This window comes from Pholis gunnellus, assembly GCF_910591455.1.
Source record: "Pholis gunnellus genome assembly, chromosome: 8".
Taxonomy (NCBI): Eukaryota; Metazoa; Chordata; class Actinopteri; order Perciformes; family Pholidae; genus Pholis; species Pholis gunnellus.
Window position 1 is genome coordinate 10,609,647 of NC_136534.1, and position 17,900 is coordinate 10,627,546.

The following is a 17,900-nucleotide window of genomic DNA, read 5'->3' on the forward strand; positions in this document are numbered from 1 at the left end:
TTCCAAATGGCACATTAAAGAGAGAGAGCTGCTGCTATATCTACTGTACTGTAACGTTGGAAGCCCTTACATAGAAAATGAATGACGACTTACTGTTGTAACAGACTGATGGTGCGACTTGGACAAAAATCCCCACTGTGTTCTGTAAATCAAGCTGCTTCTCAGCCAAGGAGCAAATCCCCCTCTTGTTCCCCTCCAATAGATTTTGAGGCAGGGCTACTTTGATGCCAGAGCACCTGGCTGACTTCATACTCTCTGTGTCCCTGCCGTCTGATTGGCCTTGGCAGGTCATGTGATGAGGAAGATGAAGTGGAGTTGTATCATGTGGTTGTCATGGCCGGAGTAGAGCAGACCCATTGAGTGCATCCACTGGGGGGTGCACATGGGTGAGGCAATGCATGGGAGTGCATTCCTAAAGAGTGTGTGTGTGTGTGTGTGTGTGTGTGTGTGTGTGTGTGTGTGTGTGTAAACCAGAATAACATCAGCAATCTGCCCCAAATCCCCAAATAGTCGCATCACTTTCAACATGTCCCTACCTAACAATCGAGCTTCTGACACAGTGCTATGACTCCAATCACTGATCAAATCTAACTCTGTCAAGATGTGAGCATGGACGCTCATTCTTTAATCTGGTCCTAACAAGAGGTCCTATATGTGGGTGGATATTGTAACCCCTGTCTGAATTCAAAGCTGGCCCCTGGCAATCCAATTCTACAATAAGCCATACGACACTTTAAGACCCGAGCTGGTGCACCCAAAACACATGACCCACTGTTTGGTGAGGACCCAGGACCAGAGACTTAACTCACCCCTGAAGCCGTATGAACACCGGACCCAAAACTGTTCACAGCACTGGGTGGGGAAAGATGATTGGCATCAGGCACCAATGGTCTACTTTGAATCAAGAGAGGGGTCAAGATATCCTTCATGTATATGTCCACTTTGCCCACATGACCCAAAAGACGGTCACGTGACTGCACCTGACTCAGCTGGTTTGTTTTTTGCATTAATGCGCTCTTATATTTGACTCACTGTGTGGTAAATAGTCTGTTTGTAAATGTGTCTGTAAGCCTTGATGCTCCTGAATGGAGTTGCCATTTAAGAAATATTATTTATCACCAAATTTGAACCATGGTCAGTGACAAATAACATATTTTAAATGATAACTAACTGATTTTATGCAGACTTGGATGAGGCCCAAATGGCCGAAATAGGAGAACGGTTTGATTCCTGCATGGCTATGTTCAAGGTTGTATCCATAAATAGTCTTAATTGTTACTAAAAACCAAGTAAGAGGACTTGATAACTCATGTCTACTCATTTCTGTTTCTCCTGCTCCATTCATACCCGATGCTCCCTGTTTTTCCGCTACTTCCTCCCTCTCTCTCACCCCGCTTCTCCTCCCCTCACTCTTCCATCTCCAGCTCAGCTCTAGCTTCTTGTCAGAGCAGCGCTTGCATCGGCACCCCGACCCCCGCCTGCTCTCCTGTTCCCTTCTCTTCCCCGCCCACACCGTCGTACACCCCCTGCTGCACCCCACGCCGCCTCTCCCTCTCCCTCTCACTGGCGGAGTCCTCCACCAACCTCAGGGACTCCACCAAGACCACCAGCACTTCCCTGGGCCTGGTGCGCCTCCTGCTGGAGCATGGGATTTCTGCCTCGGTGTACGATCCTCGCAGCTGGGACCGAGGGTTGGATGCCAGCGGAGCTTCGACACCCGTGGGAGGAGCGCAGGCGCAGCGGCGCGTCGGCATCCCGGAGGAGACTGAACACAGGCGATTGGTGAAACGGCCAGACACCCTCCTCCTCCTCCAGCCCTCCACCCCCCCGAAGTCCCCTCGTTCCAAATCGGCCTCTTCTACCACCAACCGCCCAGTTTTTCAGTTCAGCCCTTCCGCTGATGACCCGCCATTTTATGACACCTTCCTCGCCTCTAAGCCAGCTCGAACTATTCTGAGGGAAGTGCTCGGGGAGGCGGAGAGGGAGCAAACGGATGACGACGGCCAAACGGAGAAGCTGAACCTGCGGCTTGTGGACAAACTGAAACGCTTCCGCACCCTCTCCTCTCGTGCCGGTTCCGTTTCATCTGGAAGTACTCTCTTGGCCCCCTTTGGCACTCCCGGACTGGGGAACAGTGCACTGGGTGGAGGGCTTCCATGTTTGAATGCAGGGCTCAGGAGGAATCGAAGCTATCCTGCTATGGTCGGGGCCAGTATGGCTATGAAAGACCCGGGAGGGCCCCCCAGCACAGAGATAGTCATACCGCATACGATGCAAACCCCACATACCCAACACACAGTGCACACACAGGAAATAGACAAAGTGCAATCAAATCACACACTGGCCATACACATACCACAGACACTACATGAACTGGAAACAGTCACACCACAGTTAAAACAGAGACACACCCGGCCAAACGACGGACTGTGGCATTTAACAAGCAACGACCAACACAGCGATGATGAAACTGGGACATAACGGGAGATATCCAGTGTATTAGCTCATATTACAACACACTGCAACTAGCGTTTTACAGTAACCATACACGTATAGCATTACACATGTGCACACATAATATTTTTCAAAACCAAATATCCTTCAGCTATCCACAGACCAAACAGCTAGAGTGATGAACAGCAGTGCAGTCCACCTACAGACTCAACTAGACTAAGTCCGCTCTCCTAACCAGTCCAGACCCCAGTAGTGGTTGACATTGTTCCACTGTTTTATACTCGTATGCTGTCAGACCAAACTAATGATGATGGAGTATGTTGCCTTCCTCTGTGCCCATTGTAATTGTGTATTGCATATGCAATATACTGTGTCATACATAGTTTAATATTAAAGGCCCAATCTGGTGGAAGTACTGCAGAGCTTTCCCACAACACTTTTTTCGATCTCATTTTCCTTCTCAACCTGAATAATGCACTTTAAAAAAACAAAAACAATATATGCATTTAATGTGCTGTGCTGACCCAAATGATATAAGGTGACAGTTCACTGCTTCAGACAAAGGTTGTTTGTCGCCTTCATGTCGCTTTGCTAGCAAGTTTCTGCCGTGGCACTGCAACAACAAAAAGCCTTTACTCCAATAAAGACCATCAAAACCAACACATCTATAAAACAGGTTGACAGCAGAAAAAAGGTCTTTTTTTTAATTGTGGGACCAGAGTGCAGGATTTAGTTGAATCTATTGGCAGAAATGGAATATCATTTTCAATCTACAACATCACCGCAAGATGGCACTAAATCCGACACCCCTTTAAATATTTGACACTTGTAAAAACGTTGTCAGAGTGAACAAAGTGTCACCTCAGTGTTGGAGCTGAGACTAAGGACGGAGAGACTAATGTCAAAGACAACCAGGAAGACAACAAAGGAGAGATACAGTCATAGTTAAGAGGGCTGCTAGTCTATTACCAGAGCCTGAATGGAAGGGTCGGCTTATATTGTTGGTTTTTCTTTTATACTGTACTGTATTTTTATTTATATGTGGCAACACATTCAAACATGGTTAGTTTTCCTACCTTTTTAATTTCAAAGTGCAAAATCCTGTCACCTTGTATTCGGGCCACTGTGGTATGTTTAAGTCCTTAATTGCTCTGGAGTTAAATGGAATTTTTCTACATACAGTAGCATTGGCCCGAGAGATTATTTTCTACGAGCAACTGTTTTTTTGTTTTTTTTTCATCTCTGCATGTAAAATGTATTGGAATCCAGATTGGGACTTTAATGTGCGATCTCACTGTGACTCGCTGTTCCTATGTGCCTATTAACAGCCAACATACTGTATCTCATTGGAGTATGGGTTTGCATTTGTATTATTTGATTAGTTAATCATTTTAATGCAGTAGAAAGAGTGCATGAGAATAACTGTGCAGATTAATGTATTTGCATTTGAACTTGCTGAGGGTCCCCACACGTTCTCATTTGTGTCCGTTTGTGTCTCCTAAGGAGTTTGGGTGAAGCGTCCTCTTCATTTATAATCCACCGGGACATGTAGCATATGAACGGTGATACAGAACAGGTCCAGCTACACAGACGCCCGTTAAAACACTGTGACTACAGACAGCAAGAGGCCCGACCGGCACAAAACACTAAACTTGTTTTGACAGATTCTCTTTTTAAACCTGGATCACATGCATCGCATACATACCGACCGCATAGCGTTTATTTTGTCGGAATCAAACAAGCTTGTGGATGGGGATGAAAGCAAGATTAATCATGATGAAAATTTGTATGTTTCTGAATGTAACTGTAAAAGGGAGTAACTTGAAATATCCAGATGTTGGTTTTAAGAGCGAGAGACTGAGCTTTTTGTTGCTGAAGGAAGGTTTTTGGCATCACTGACCCAGTTCCAGCGTCCACCCTCGGGAACACGCCGGACATCTCGCACACTTTCTGTAAATCTTACTGGCCTATATTTGAAAAGAGAGCATCACTATTAAGATCGATCCCTTGCACCCTCATGCTGATCATGTAGGTGTCCGTTAAGAGTCTGAAGTCGGACACTGGGACTGGGTGACCGCTTGTCCGACTGACAGCGAATGAATGGACAAAATGGCCGGCTCCGATGCCGGCAGTGATCTGTTGAAGTCCTTAATGATTAAGGGGTTAAACTAGTTCATGATATCGAGTGGGAGATTAATAATCATTAAATATATTTATTAAGTATTTGGGTTATTAGAAGCACACGTACAACTGAATGTCCATTGTACATGTTTGAGTGAAGGGACCTTTGCAGATTGTATTTATGTTTTTAACAGTCGCACTGACATTTTGAATCATATTTCATTGGACAGTTTGTTATGGTTAAATGAGAAACATTTCTCCGGCGCTAGTAGCTACACAGAGACATTTCCAAAGGGTACAGTTAGAAGTACACGCTAACAGTACATCGATGCTGCCCATAACAGTTGCACATTTGGGGTAAGAAACAATTTATAGTGCTTAAAAATGATACCAAGTGCTAAGACTGAAATGAGGAGTTGTGTGCGTTTGTGCTTGCTTTTCTGTGTGTCAAACTGAATCATCTGAATGTAAGTTATTACAAACCGTAATCCTGCTGTAGGGCCATATGTGTGTGTACAGTATGTCGATTTATTTTCAGTTTGTGTTGACCTCAGAGGGGGAACTGTTATTACATTTGTAAATGTATGCAACACATATAGTCATGCTAACTTTTTCTTTTTTTTAAAGATAAACTAACAGTAGAACAAAAATACAGGGAATTAAGTTGTTTATTTTCAGTAAAGAGGGAAAGAAACTTTTCTGTTCAGGGACTGAAGTGTTCTATTCTACAGAACAGACCGCACCGTCAATAAATATGAATACATTAAGAATGACTTGTTTGCCTCATTCAGCATGGAATAATGTAGTCATTAAATGTCAACTTTGACAGGATGTGAATGTTTAGCCGACCTTGTATCTCCGGTTCAAAGATTTTGAACCATTGCACACCTATGGCTCTGCAACTCTTACTCCTTTTGGTAGAAATAAGCAGAAACACCTATCAAAGAGGGAAAAACGTCACAGCTTAAAAGGCACACTACACTGGTCCACTGACACTCACTGCTTCGTAGACTCGTCTGCCAATAACATCAAGGTCCCGTAAACACATTAACAATAATTAAAAGCTGAGAAAGTGTTGTTTGATCTGTTAATGTGTGCCTTAAGTACAAGTTGGTATCACACCTGTGTGCATTTAGACTGAACCCATCATAACCTGCTGGGTCAGTGCAGGTGGTGCTTACACCACGGAGCCCTTTCACTTTCAACTTTTGTGGCTCTGGTGCTTTCAGTTCCCGCTTTATTCCACAGGGAGGCGCTGTGTCTCAGGGAGCGGCACTGACAGCTGGTGTAAACACGAACCACGGCCAACTCTAAGCCAGGAAAAGTAAAGCGAGGCAGCTCCGAAAGATTAAGGAACGCAGCCAATGTTGGTCTAGCAAACCCATTTGTCTCAGAATGAAGCTCAGCAGGTCTTTCGCTGAGGCTTCTCCTCCATCCCGTCTTTCCTACATGTTGAACTGCACCACCACGCTCTCTCTCTTCACTTCCAAACTAATGTCGGTGTTGCAACAGAAGTCGGTTATTGTTTTGCAGGTTGATGTTATTATATTTGTGTGTATGTTATCGTTTTGGTGAACCAGAAGGAGACAGGAAATCTGACTGAACAAAAAACAGCGATTATTATTTCTTCTTCTTTGATAAACTAATTCCGAACCATAAATTGTAAAAGCAGAGGGACAGAGATGACAGAGAGCCACTCGGCCAATCCACTCACTTTCTGAATAGAGGGATGGAAAATGAAGAGAGGGGACAGATGGACAGAGGCAGCACTGGATGCTTACGGAATTGTTTTTGATGCTTAGTGGAGGACTAGCAGGTGTGTGTGTGTGTGTGTGGTCCCACAGGGGAAATGAAAACATTCTGCAGAGTTGAGTCAGTCAGGACAGAAAAGTAAAGACAAGCAGAAAGAATGAGATGATGGAGGAGAGGGAACTTCTTTTTTTTCTGGCATCTCTTGGTCCCAGCTTGTCTAGTTGTTCGTCTGTGCAGATTAGTATTCGGGCGGTCCGTTACATCTCGTCATCTGTGGAGGAAGGTGATCAGATGGAGCAACACAAACGCAGCAGACATCAGATTAAAGCTGTGCTCGGTCCGTGCGGATCAGTTACAGCAAAATGTCTTAATTAAAGAAAAACAAAACAAATCTTACTTAAGAGAAAATAACTGTACCTTTTAACATACACGTGAGTCATAAGCAGTCTTTCCCTCGTGCAGACGTGTCCCCAGATAACGTACGCCTGGATCTCCACTCTTGCACTTTACTAACTCTGCTGTTCTGTGCTTCAAAGCCTACGACTACTCAAGAGACTCTTAGGCACGGAGTAATTAACAGCAGCCGGGAGAGAAGGGCCACTTCAGCAACAGGATGTGTGATCATGCCCTCATGAGGTGAGGCATGCTGGGCTGCAGAGCCGACGTCCTTCGGCAAGGGTCCTTCACACGAGGAGACCAAAAGGAGGGCTTTTCGGCTTGTGCAGTCGAGCCACATGCTGCCAGCATTTGGTAGCTTGACTATGAAAGCTGAATATTTTTTGACAAAGCCTATCTTTTGTGGTATTAATTAGCTCATGGGTTATTTCTGTGGAAAAGACACTGGTCATTCAGGATCCTCACAAATGAAGATGTCGGAGACAATAAATCCGACAAGAGCTATGAAGCCATGTTGTAGGAGAAACTCACTGAATCCAAAGGCTCCATGACTGCACACGTTACTTTTATGATCCCTGACTTTTCATCTAGCACCAGCTGCAGGTCAAAGTTTTGACTTGTCCTGTAAAATATCAACTACTGAACTGTGCAACCACGAGGTTTGACATCTGTGACATATGTATCCAAGATGTATTCAGACATTCATGTTCTCCACGGGACAAATTGTGATAATGTCTGTGATTTTCTTACATTTCCAGGTAGCGTCATCATCTGGTTGAAATCTAATTCGTCATTGGGTTGTGTCCAAATAACTGAAAAAACAATCACATTCACATCACCCTCAACCTGTATCTAGCCTCAGATGGGGAATTCACACATTTATGGAGAATTCACTCCACTGAATTGTGTTTGTTTTTCCTTCTCCTCCCTCTGATGGTGTTCAGAACTGTGACGCAACTTCTGCCTTTTGGAGATTCACTTGATCGATTCTCTTGCTCATCCTCTCCTGCTCTTTGAGACAAACACACACCACACACCACACTTTCAGACACCCACACACTCCCTCCTACAGCTGGTCTGTCGGGTTTAAAGTGCAGCCATTAGAGGTTTTTTAGTCCAGTGCAAACATAAGAAACATATGTTCTGTGAACAACCGGAAGTAATAAAACTATGAGAGACACCGTGTTTCTATGAGATAAAATAGATAACATCAGATGTTACTTAATACCATAATCGTTGTCAGGCGCTTTTGAAGGTATAAATAAAATCATAAAATATGATCAAATGATGACTCGTATATTATTTAACACTGTGAGCTAACCTATGGTTAAACAGGTAACTATGTTATTAAATATTACGGTTTAATTAAGACAGTGTAATGTTTTATTTCTATTCTAAGAGTTTACATTTATGTTTTTATTAACTTTAGTCACACATTCTTACTGCACACTTGTTTTCTCTCTCTCGTTTGTACAGATTTGGTCAAAATCTATTATACAATTGAGTATGATGTCATGAATGAGACATCCCCCTCCCCGCTACTTCTAAAGAAAAACAAAGAAACATGTTAATCTCTGCACAGCCTGACGAAATGTTTATCAGCGACTTTGGGTGCTTTCAGGCTGACTCGCTAAATGCAGCATCTGACCCTGTGATGACAAAGCAGGTATCAAAAAGCCAGAGACACTTTAGGATTTTTTACAATTCTGCATTTCAATTTCATGTCAGTTCATTTTTTAAAACATGTTACGTGATTTTCACTTTTTCAGTACTTTTACTATGCTGGATTACAGTATTGTCATCGGATTACAATAATTATTTGTGCAGGCTCTAATGACTTCTATTCAGCATATCCAGAAGTAATTCCAATGAGATCTCATGTTAATTAACCTCAGTCAGAGCCCCTATCTCATTCATATTTATATTTATATACATACATCGTGTATGTGTCTCATTCTGTACGTTTGTTGCAGAACTCAACAACTCAAGAGTAGTTGATTTCCCCTTTGGCAGCCACGTATCATGAATATCCTGCAGTGCATTGCCAATTATTTAGGTTGCTTACAACAACATGAAGCATCTTTAATACACAGAAGACCATGGCTTATCCAGCAATCTACATTAGCTGCTAAACAACAACCAACTGAAAGAAAACAACTGAACACCAGAGGAGAAAAAGCAAGCAGGAGTTTGAGGAGGCGGAACGGCTCTTCTTGGGGGTCCTGGAGGAAACACACACACACACATTGTTTGCATAGATTAAAATAAGGTGGGTGCAGTTGCATTGTGGGAGTTTGAAAGCATATCTACTCTTGTGCACGAAACATTTAACTTTAAACATAATTATGAAGTACCGTAGAGCGCCCCGACAAAACATTATGATTAGAGAATCTTGGTGATCACCTCAAAGCTAACAGTGTCTCTTTATTGCTGAACTATTGTTCATCTACTCTTTCCATGAATCGATATTTTCACAAGCAAGTGTTCAAAGAGCTCTAACACATATGCATGTGTACATGCTACACTATGGATTTACACACAAAAACTGTATTTTTGGATACAAAATACACATCTACTGCAATCCCTTTCAACTACAAGCTGCAACTACATGGCTGCTGCTGCTGCCAGTCATCTGTATTTCTGTTCTATAATTACCATAAGGACTGCTAATATTTTTTTTTAAATCAGTATACCACACAGTAAGGAGAGATGGAACATAAATGATTTACATTGATGGTTATTGAGAGGTTTCATTGTAATATAATCCTATTATGGATTTGTACTTATTATTGCTAACCAAGAGTAGGCTGAGATGACCGAGCTGCATTCTGTCATACCCTCAATTACTGTCCACTCTTATCAGCACACGACTGATCGTGCACATAAACTAAGCAACCACCTGTGTGGATGTGTTTGTTTATTTCTGTGCTGCAAACCCCTGAACTGACATATTGAAACATCAGCTCGATTAAAAATGATTGCTGTGCAGCATCAAAGAGCATTTCCCCTTTTAATCCAATTTGGTTACCGACCTCAAAAAAGTCGTACTAATATCTGGAGTTCTTCATTTACGACAAAACATAAACCATTATCCAAAATAGCGTGGCATTTTCAGAGAGCATTTCTCACAGTTTTATGTAATAGTGTGATTGTTCGAGACAATATGAGCACAAGATAACCTCCTTCCTTTTTTATTACGACATCCTTTATGTGATTAGCAGAGGGTCCTGAAGGAGCAACAAAATGAGAGTGAATGCCTTCCAGTGCTGTGGCCTCTGAATGTGAGACGTGTGAGGCAAGTCTTCGTCCTCCTCTCGTCCCCCTTCACATGCTCCACTCATTACAGTTTCGTTGTGACGTTTTTAGCTTCAACAACATTGAAATGAGATTATTAGAATTTGCCAGAGAGCAAATTGGATCAAGTCAAATGAAGTAGAATTGCATTTCTCTCAGTCTGCCGGGGAAACGAGCACTAGCTGATATCAGGGTTATTTCTCAGGGTAAAATCATTTTGTTTTCCTTGTGACACCTTCTGACAGCTTGGGTGAAAAAATCTGAATGAGTACTAAATATCAACTACAGATTTACCAGAATGTGAAAAAGACAGAGAGGACATCTCCCTGCTGCATTGAGATAATAAAGTCACAGAAACGTGTGGAGTTTTTACTCTACGTGGTAGAAAAGAAATTTGGAGTATTATTCTTCACTGGCATTATGCTGCCAAACCATGTCTGTCACAGCCCTGCCGTGTTTTTACAGTTATTTTGTATCAGTATAGGGAAGGAAAAGTCTGATCTGTGCATCCCTAATAGTGACCGATCAATGAACATAACCGTCGATTTGCAGCGTGATCGGTAAACTCAGTCTTAATAACGATAATGGTGATGATGACGCGCAGCAGAGATGCAAGCTAGATTCAAATCCAAAAGTTTACTTTGAGTCACCAGCATGTAACCAGTGTATATGAGAAACTGTGGTGAGGGTTTTTTTTTTTTATTTAGGAATGTGACAGTGATGACATTTCCAGTGCAAGGTTATATTTAGCGTTCTGTGGTCGGATCGCCTGCGTCATCAGAAGGATGTAGAACAAGATGACATGACATGAAGAGGGAGATGTCGCTTGTATTTATTTATGCGTGTGCCTGAAGGGGAATATGTTGGTCAGAATGTAGACATTGTATACATACGGTGTTATGTTCTGATTACAGGATTTGATTTGAATATGATCAAGGTGCTGCTGAAACATGTCAGATTAGCTACAAAAGTTGCATTTGCTTGTGTGGCCAAAGATATGGAAACGTACGTAATAACTTGTGTACCAGAGTTTAAGCGTAAAAGAGTGTTTAGAGATAATTAATTTCCTGTATTAAGTAATAAACCAGCTCTATCTAAATGTCTCCATGTCTGTGCTATGAGTGTGCAGATATGACGGCAGGGCTGCCAGGTCACATTGACGTCATTATGATAGCAGGTACACAGGTCTGATATGGCAACAGGAGACTAAACACTAGCATCAGTTGCTGCACATTGGGGGGGGGAGGAGAGAGAGAGAGAGAGAGAGAATAAAATCTAATCCCAAGATGTTATGGTTACCTTGCCAAATGAATCCCCAGGGCAGCTGCAGATATAGTTTAAGACCTTAAAGGTCTTTGTCTTCATCTGAAACAGACAAATCCTCCATCTTCTAAATGGCCAGTGCCACTAGTTGCTGGGCTTTAAGAGGCTGTGATTATCTCACAGCGGATATTGTTTAACAGTAATGTACATTGGTACCGTCCATTTAGCTGCTGAGACCACTTACACCATCAGATGCAAACGTTAATGGACTTAAAAAACACAACAGCTTCATATTGTGTTTATCATCATCACGACTGCGTTCGACTTGGTGTTTGAAATAAACCTAAATATCAATGATCTGACCTAAAGCTAAACAAAAAAATGAAAACAGTAGGGTGTATAAATGTTAGGGATGAAAACATTGCATGGATTCATGGTGGTGCAAAATGAAAAGATGTGCGTGGTGGATGCCGGCTGGGAAAAGGGAGTGAAAGTGCTGAAGGATCGGCTTTTAAAGCCTTGACGACCCTGACTGACCAATCAGGACGTCCCACCAGATCCAGTGGAGGGGGGACATCCCAACCGCTACCATTGTCACTGCAAATTAGCCATTACACTTAAAAAATCCACAATTTTAACGAGATAGAAGGAGGTTCTATTTTCAAGCTAATCTGCCAACAGCACATTTTTGTCATTAAAAAAAGAAATGAGGTCTGCTAATGGTTTGGTTAATTTCCTAAGTTTATAAACAATCAATTGAATCTGCAAACTGTATTTATTACAGTATCAACACTTTTTTGTCACCATTAAGCATGGAAAATGAATAAAAAAATGTATGAATTATGTTGTACCAACTGAATTTCATTCAATAAATCCTAACTTGACCGATTAATAATGATAATGTGATATTTTTATTGTATATGAAACTACCAACACAGCTTTTCATGTCTCCGATCTGCACTTCATTTGATAATAACTGAAGCTTGTTGGCTTTCTTATCTGCCCTCCTCTCCGGCCATTTGGATATCCTGCCGATCTGTGTACTTAATGCACATTAGGGTCACATTTTGCTTTGTGTATGTGGTGTTTTATGGCTCTTATGTTCCGTGGTCGTAGCCTAATGTGTTTATGGCTGCATAGAATGGTCAACAACGGAGGGAAGGGAAGGAAAGAGGACGGACAGGAGAGAGCGCTCAATGTGTGTTAACAGTTTCTACACAAAACATTTTGGGGGTTAAGACTTCAGCGTTCGCCCGTGCAGAAACTATTGCGTACCAGACCAAGTCTGGGTCGGGACTCACAGGAGATTTGATGGGGTCACCAAATAAATGTGCCCAATTTCTTCCAGTCTTTTATATCTGCAGTACACATTAATCTACATGAAGGAGTGCAGCCTACTTAGAACATTGTATCTAATATGAAGTGGTAGTGTGAACTCTGTTGAATCCATCCAAATGTATATTGTTTAACTCATGAGGAAATTAAAAAAATGAAAATGACAGTCATCTATGCCAAATTGCATTTATTTGGTTTTGTTTATAACATTTTAAACATTTAAATAGGTTTTCAAACGAAGTTGTGATTTATCAAACCTACATCTCTTTGATTACCAATTCAAGATAACATAAGGTGATGCAGAGATAGTACAAATGGTCAGGAAAGTTCATTTACGCACAAATGTGCTCTTCTCTCTCTCTCGCGTTTTTTAAAGATAAGGCCTATTGTGAATTGGGTCGTGATGGTTTGTCATTTTTTAAAAGTGGGTGCACCGGCTACACCGGCTGCAGGGTGAGTAAACACTTTTTTACAGCAGATGCATGTAACCTACAGAAAGCCACAACCTGCGGTAAACAATGTCAGAAACCGCTCTACAAACAAACCTCAGCCTCAGAAAAACATCGTATGGAAATGATGTTTTTGTGGAGAGGAACCAGAACATCAATAATTTACATTGTTGTAAGTTTTTTTGTGAAGACAAAGAGCTGCATCAGCATTCAATTGGAGTCGTGTGACCACAAGATGAATGTTGAGTTCAATTCACTCTCTTTTTAGCTCTATTTCGGTCTCTCCACCAACTTCTATTTGGGATATGGCTGCCTGTTAAGCAGCTAGATGCTCCACTATGTTCAGGTTGCTGACTTTGACTGCATGATGTTTGGGGCTGGGCAAGTTGTCTGAGTGGGTTTTTTCACATAGTACAACTGTCTACTGCGTCTGGAAACGATGTTACGAGAGCAATGAAACAGTAAAGCTGCAGCTAAAAGTTGCTAAAATGCTCCGCAGAACTGAGGGGACATACACGCTCAGGTCATAATACTCTTCAATAACCTAAGCTAAGAAAATAGGTAAGAACACAGACTCATGGTATTGATGCATGATCTGCTGTTTGCTTAAAATACAAGAAAAACTGTTTTTATTTCATGAGAACTGTTGTTTCTATTCTATCCACCTTTTATCCGAACATTCATATACCCAGACAATGATGTATTATCCTTCGTTTTATAATACAAGGTTGAGATGCTGGTCTGAATGTGTGTGTTTGTGTGCGTTTGTGTGTCTCAGACAATAGCTCCAAGGCTTTATGCAGTGATTGTAATTGTTGCGAGCTGGAGCCGATATTGGACTACTTGCATGATGACTTTTGGCACCATGATTACCATTTTCAGGATGCTCGACGCTAACCTGAAGTGACATTCCAATAAGAAATGTCCCCCGTGTAACTATTGAGCAACATCAAGCCAATATCCCACCTTCAATTTAAAGCCACCCATTGACAGAAAATGCCACTTTCTCTGAGAGAAATCATAAAAACAACACAGAGCGTGTCTCAACATGATATCCAACCATTGAAAAAACACAGTTTTTCCTGCAGTATTTGGACATGACTGTTGTAAATATACGGTTTGTTTTCTCTCATCTACTCTATTCTTTGTGGTGTAGTGTCTCACACAGCCAGAATGCCACATAAGTAAATTAAATAAACAGACGCACTCATTTGAATCCGTGTGTCCTACCCCCAGTGTGACAGCGCCTCGTGACGAAGACCAGCATCATCTGCTACGCAAGTTCATAAGCGCCGTGTTGACGCCAACACACTCACCCCCCTGACCTTACATAGACACAACACGTTTACATCCACACAACAGCACTGCAACACACACACACACACACACACACACACACACACACACACACACACACACACACACGGAAACTTTCTTTTATGTGTTTCTATGAATCAGACTCACACACACACACACACACAAACTCGCAGGCATTTTGCTGCCAGTTTCATTGTTTGGTGTGTCCACTTGACTTTGAGTTCATGACAGTTGTTAGTATGCACAGGCACGACGCTGCTTTTCTAATCAGGACTGCTCACATCATGAGTGGACTCTCTTTCTCTCCATCTGTCATTGTAAGAACGGGGTCAGTCCCAACCACAGCCTGCATCAGTCTCTCTTATTATGTCGCTGTTACTTTCTACATTTTTGATTGAACAGCAGACACACAAGTTTTAACATAAGTGTGTTGATGTAGATAGTACACTGGAGAGCTGGAATTCCTGATACTTACACGAGACTATTATTTTCTCTAGAATAACACTTTGGCCCGGCTGTAAATGTGACAAAGCTTCATGATTTTTCAGTCGACAAGACTAATCAAACCAGGCCCTCAGTGCGACGCTCAGGGGATCTGCACTTTCACAGCTGCTAATAAATCAGAAGTGGCCTCCACTTTGACTGCCCTAATACATCCGATGAATAAAGAGCATTTGAATTTTGAGAGGTTGGCTCAATCATATTATGATAATTCAAAAATGAATCGTTAAAAAGATACACCAGCAGAATACCAGCAGAATAGAGAGCCGTTGGGGTTGGAGTGAATTCATATGCATACATTTTTGTCAAAAATGCAATTTTTAAAAAAACCTTCAAAAATGCTCACAAAGAAACAGTTGTGGTGAAGGGTTCATAATTCACTGATAAAACATATGCTGTTTTTATTCACATTTTGAAATGATCAAGCTGACCTCTGTGGTTCAAACTGTCCCATTTTTTGAACAGGAATCACTATCATCAGACAACTAAATACTGGTTCCACGGTCACCATGCCCAAACTAAAGACATGTGGTAGTTTTAAATATGTATTTACATGAATTTCATGTCAATAGCAAAACATCCAGCTCCACCTCTTTGCATCAAATAAGAGTCAAGTGGGGGAGAAAACTGGAGATCTGAAGTTTTCGTCTGTGAAAGGGAGATGCTTTCTACCCAGCATGCATATCTATTGTTCCTACCAGTACAACCATTTAATGCGCATTATAATGCAATTAGAATACTAGCGAGGGCTGCAACTAACGACCATTTTCATTATCGATTAATCAGTCTAAAATAAATTTAAAGTCAAGAAAAGCAGCAAACCTTCACATTTGAGAGGATTGTAACAAGAGAGCGAGAGAGAGAGAGCGAGAGCGAGAGCGAGAGAGAGAGAGAAATAAAATCTAATATCAAGATGTTATGCTTACCTTGCCAAATGAACCCCCAGGGTAGCTGCAGATATAGTTTAGAATTTAATAATTTAGATTAATATTTACACAGCAATTAAAAAAAAATCATTAATAAATTTGCTCTTGAACATCTGTGCTTGTTCTCATGCTGCATGCTATGGTGGAGACATCTGAGAGATGTACAACAGTTTTATAATCCTCCAGCAGGTAGAGACGGTTTTGTATTGATTCTTCGTGTGATTAATCATTCAGCTGTCTCGTGCTGACTTTTAAAGTGCCCCATGTCGGTATAAGTCATCTTTTTACACCTGATGCAGTTAAAATAGTGCAGGTAACTTAAGCTGCAACAAATTTTGGTTTTTAGAGCATATATATATATATATCAGCTGGAAAAAAACATTGTTCTCCCTTCTTTTAACATTGGATATGTATCATACATGTGCAGGTTCAGTGAAGGTCCAAAAAGTTTTGATTACACCATTCTGCCATTAAAAAGCTCCAAAAAGAAACCTGTTCTCTGCTGTTTTGTTTATTATCAGCCTTTATATTTTTTAGATTTCCATGTTGCATAAGTGGAGACATGCAGTCTGGTATTGGATTCTTTGCGTGTGATTTTCATTAGTGAAAAGTTCAACAGTGTAATTTATGATCCCCACCTGTGATGGCCCTTAGCCATCATGTTGCTTAGCATTCTTACAGGAAACCATTATGGTAATAATCATAGGATACAGCAGACCGTGTGTGTAAGCTGGTGTGTGTGCCAGACACAATGTGTGTGTGTGTGTGTGTGTGTGTGTGTGTGTTCCCATTGATGTGCAGGTCTGTTCTTGTCAGCAGGGCAGCACTTTGGATTATAGATGAAGCGCATTATTCACGTTTCCATATAAAGGGCAAAGATACACTTCTTTTCTTTATTATTAAAGATGTTATGTTATTATGTTATGAGTAATAGTGATTAATAGTGATTAATTAGTTACTATCTATGTGTACCTACCTGTGTATGTGTGTGCATGCTTGTGTCTGTGTACTGTGTGCTTTCTGTTGGATAAGAGGCTCCTGGCTCTATTTACTGACCAACAGAGGAGATATTATTATTTGATGATTCCCAGTCTGGGCTTATGCTGTCCTCCAAACAATTCATTGGAGTTCTTTGAGCATTTGGAGTCTAATGATCCACAGCTTGGAATGATATCCAGTTATACTCTGGTTTATTGGACTGTTGGCTGTAAAATAAACTAGGTGTTAAAAACATCACTAATTTGCGAGAAAAAGCAACGTACGGTAATGAAACCTGAAACATTTTGTCCCTCAGTCAAATAAAGCTCAGATAATTAACACAAAACTAAATGTACATTTTTGGTTGCATAAAATGTCTTATTCGGCCTTCAGTTGTACTCAGCTCCACCCTCTCGTGTCACTTCTGGTTGTAAAAAGCCAAGACGGCGACAGACAAAATGCTGTCCACAAACCAGTGGCTGACGTCATGGTGACTATGTCCACTACTTATACATAGACATATATGACTGCACAACACTTTGGTCAACTTTCATTGTGTTTAATTGTTCTCTCCGTAATAAAGTAATACATTTAACTTGAATCTTCAGCCATCTTGCTTCCGTCTCATCTCTGTTTAAAGTTACACGTGAGCATTACCCATCAGGCACTCAAGAGAAAATGGCGTAAAAACAAAGTAAAGAAAACATTAACATTGAACCCTGTGCTATTTTTTTTTTTTTCTATCAAACAAAATGCTTAACATCCCAAATGTCTGTCTCCAGTATCATGTAATGGATTTAGGCTGCTCTTGGTTTAAATCAGTAAGATTATTTCAGTGGACGTGGCTTGAAGGGAAAGAATAAAAATGTTTTGGCTGCTTTTACAGAGAATCAGACAAATGTGGCATCAAGCCCCTGAATGTGATGACAGTATAATGGCCAAACTACAGCTTTGAGATGAATAGACATGCTGAGCTGGCCAACGCATGATGGTTGGAATAAGAGATAGCAACATGCACAAATGGGTGGACGGGTGATGCGGACTAAAGATTAGTTCCACACAGATGGATTAACAGAGTAGATCTATATCTTATTCAGGAGCACTGACAAACATC

At 41.3% G+C, this 17,900-nt stretch overlaps 1 protein-coding gene across 3 annotated transcripts in view; it reads left to right on the plus strand.

Moving 5' to 3' along the window:
• trak1a (trafficking protein, kinesin binding 1a) overlaps positions 1–5,339 on the plus strand; it is a 34,007-nt gene extending 28,668 nt beyond the window's left edge. For all 3 annotated transcript variants that reach the window (XM_079164217.1, XM_079164215.1, XM_079164216.1), the window contains one exon: positions 1,425–5,339. In XM_079164217.1, coding sequence (XP_079020343.1) covers positions 1,425–2,481 — 1,057 coding nt within the window. In that variant the 3' untranslated portion in view covers positions 2,482–5,339. The remainder of the gene's footprint in view (positions 1–1,424) is intronic.
• Positions 5,340–17,900: the final 12,561 nt, after the last annotated feature.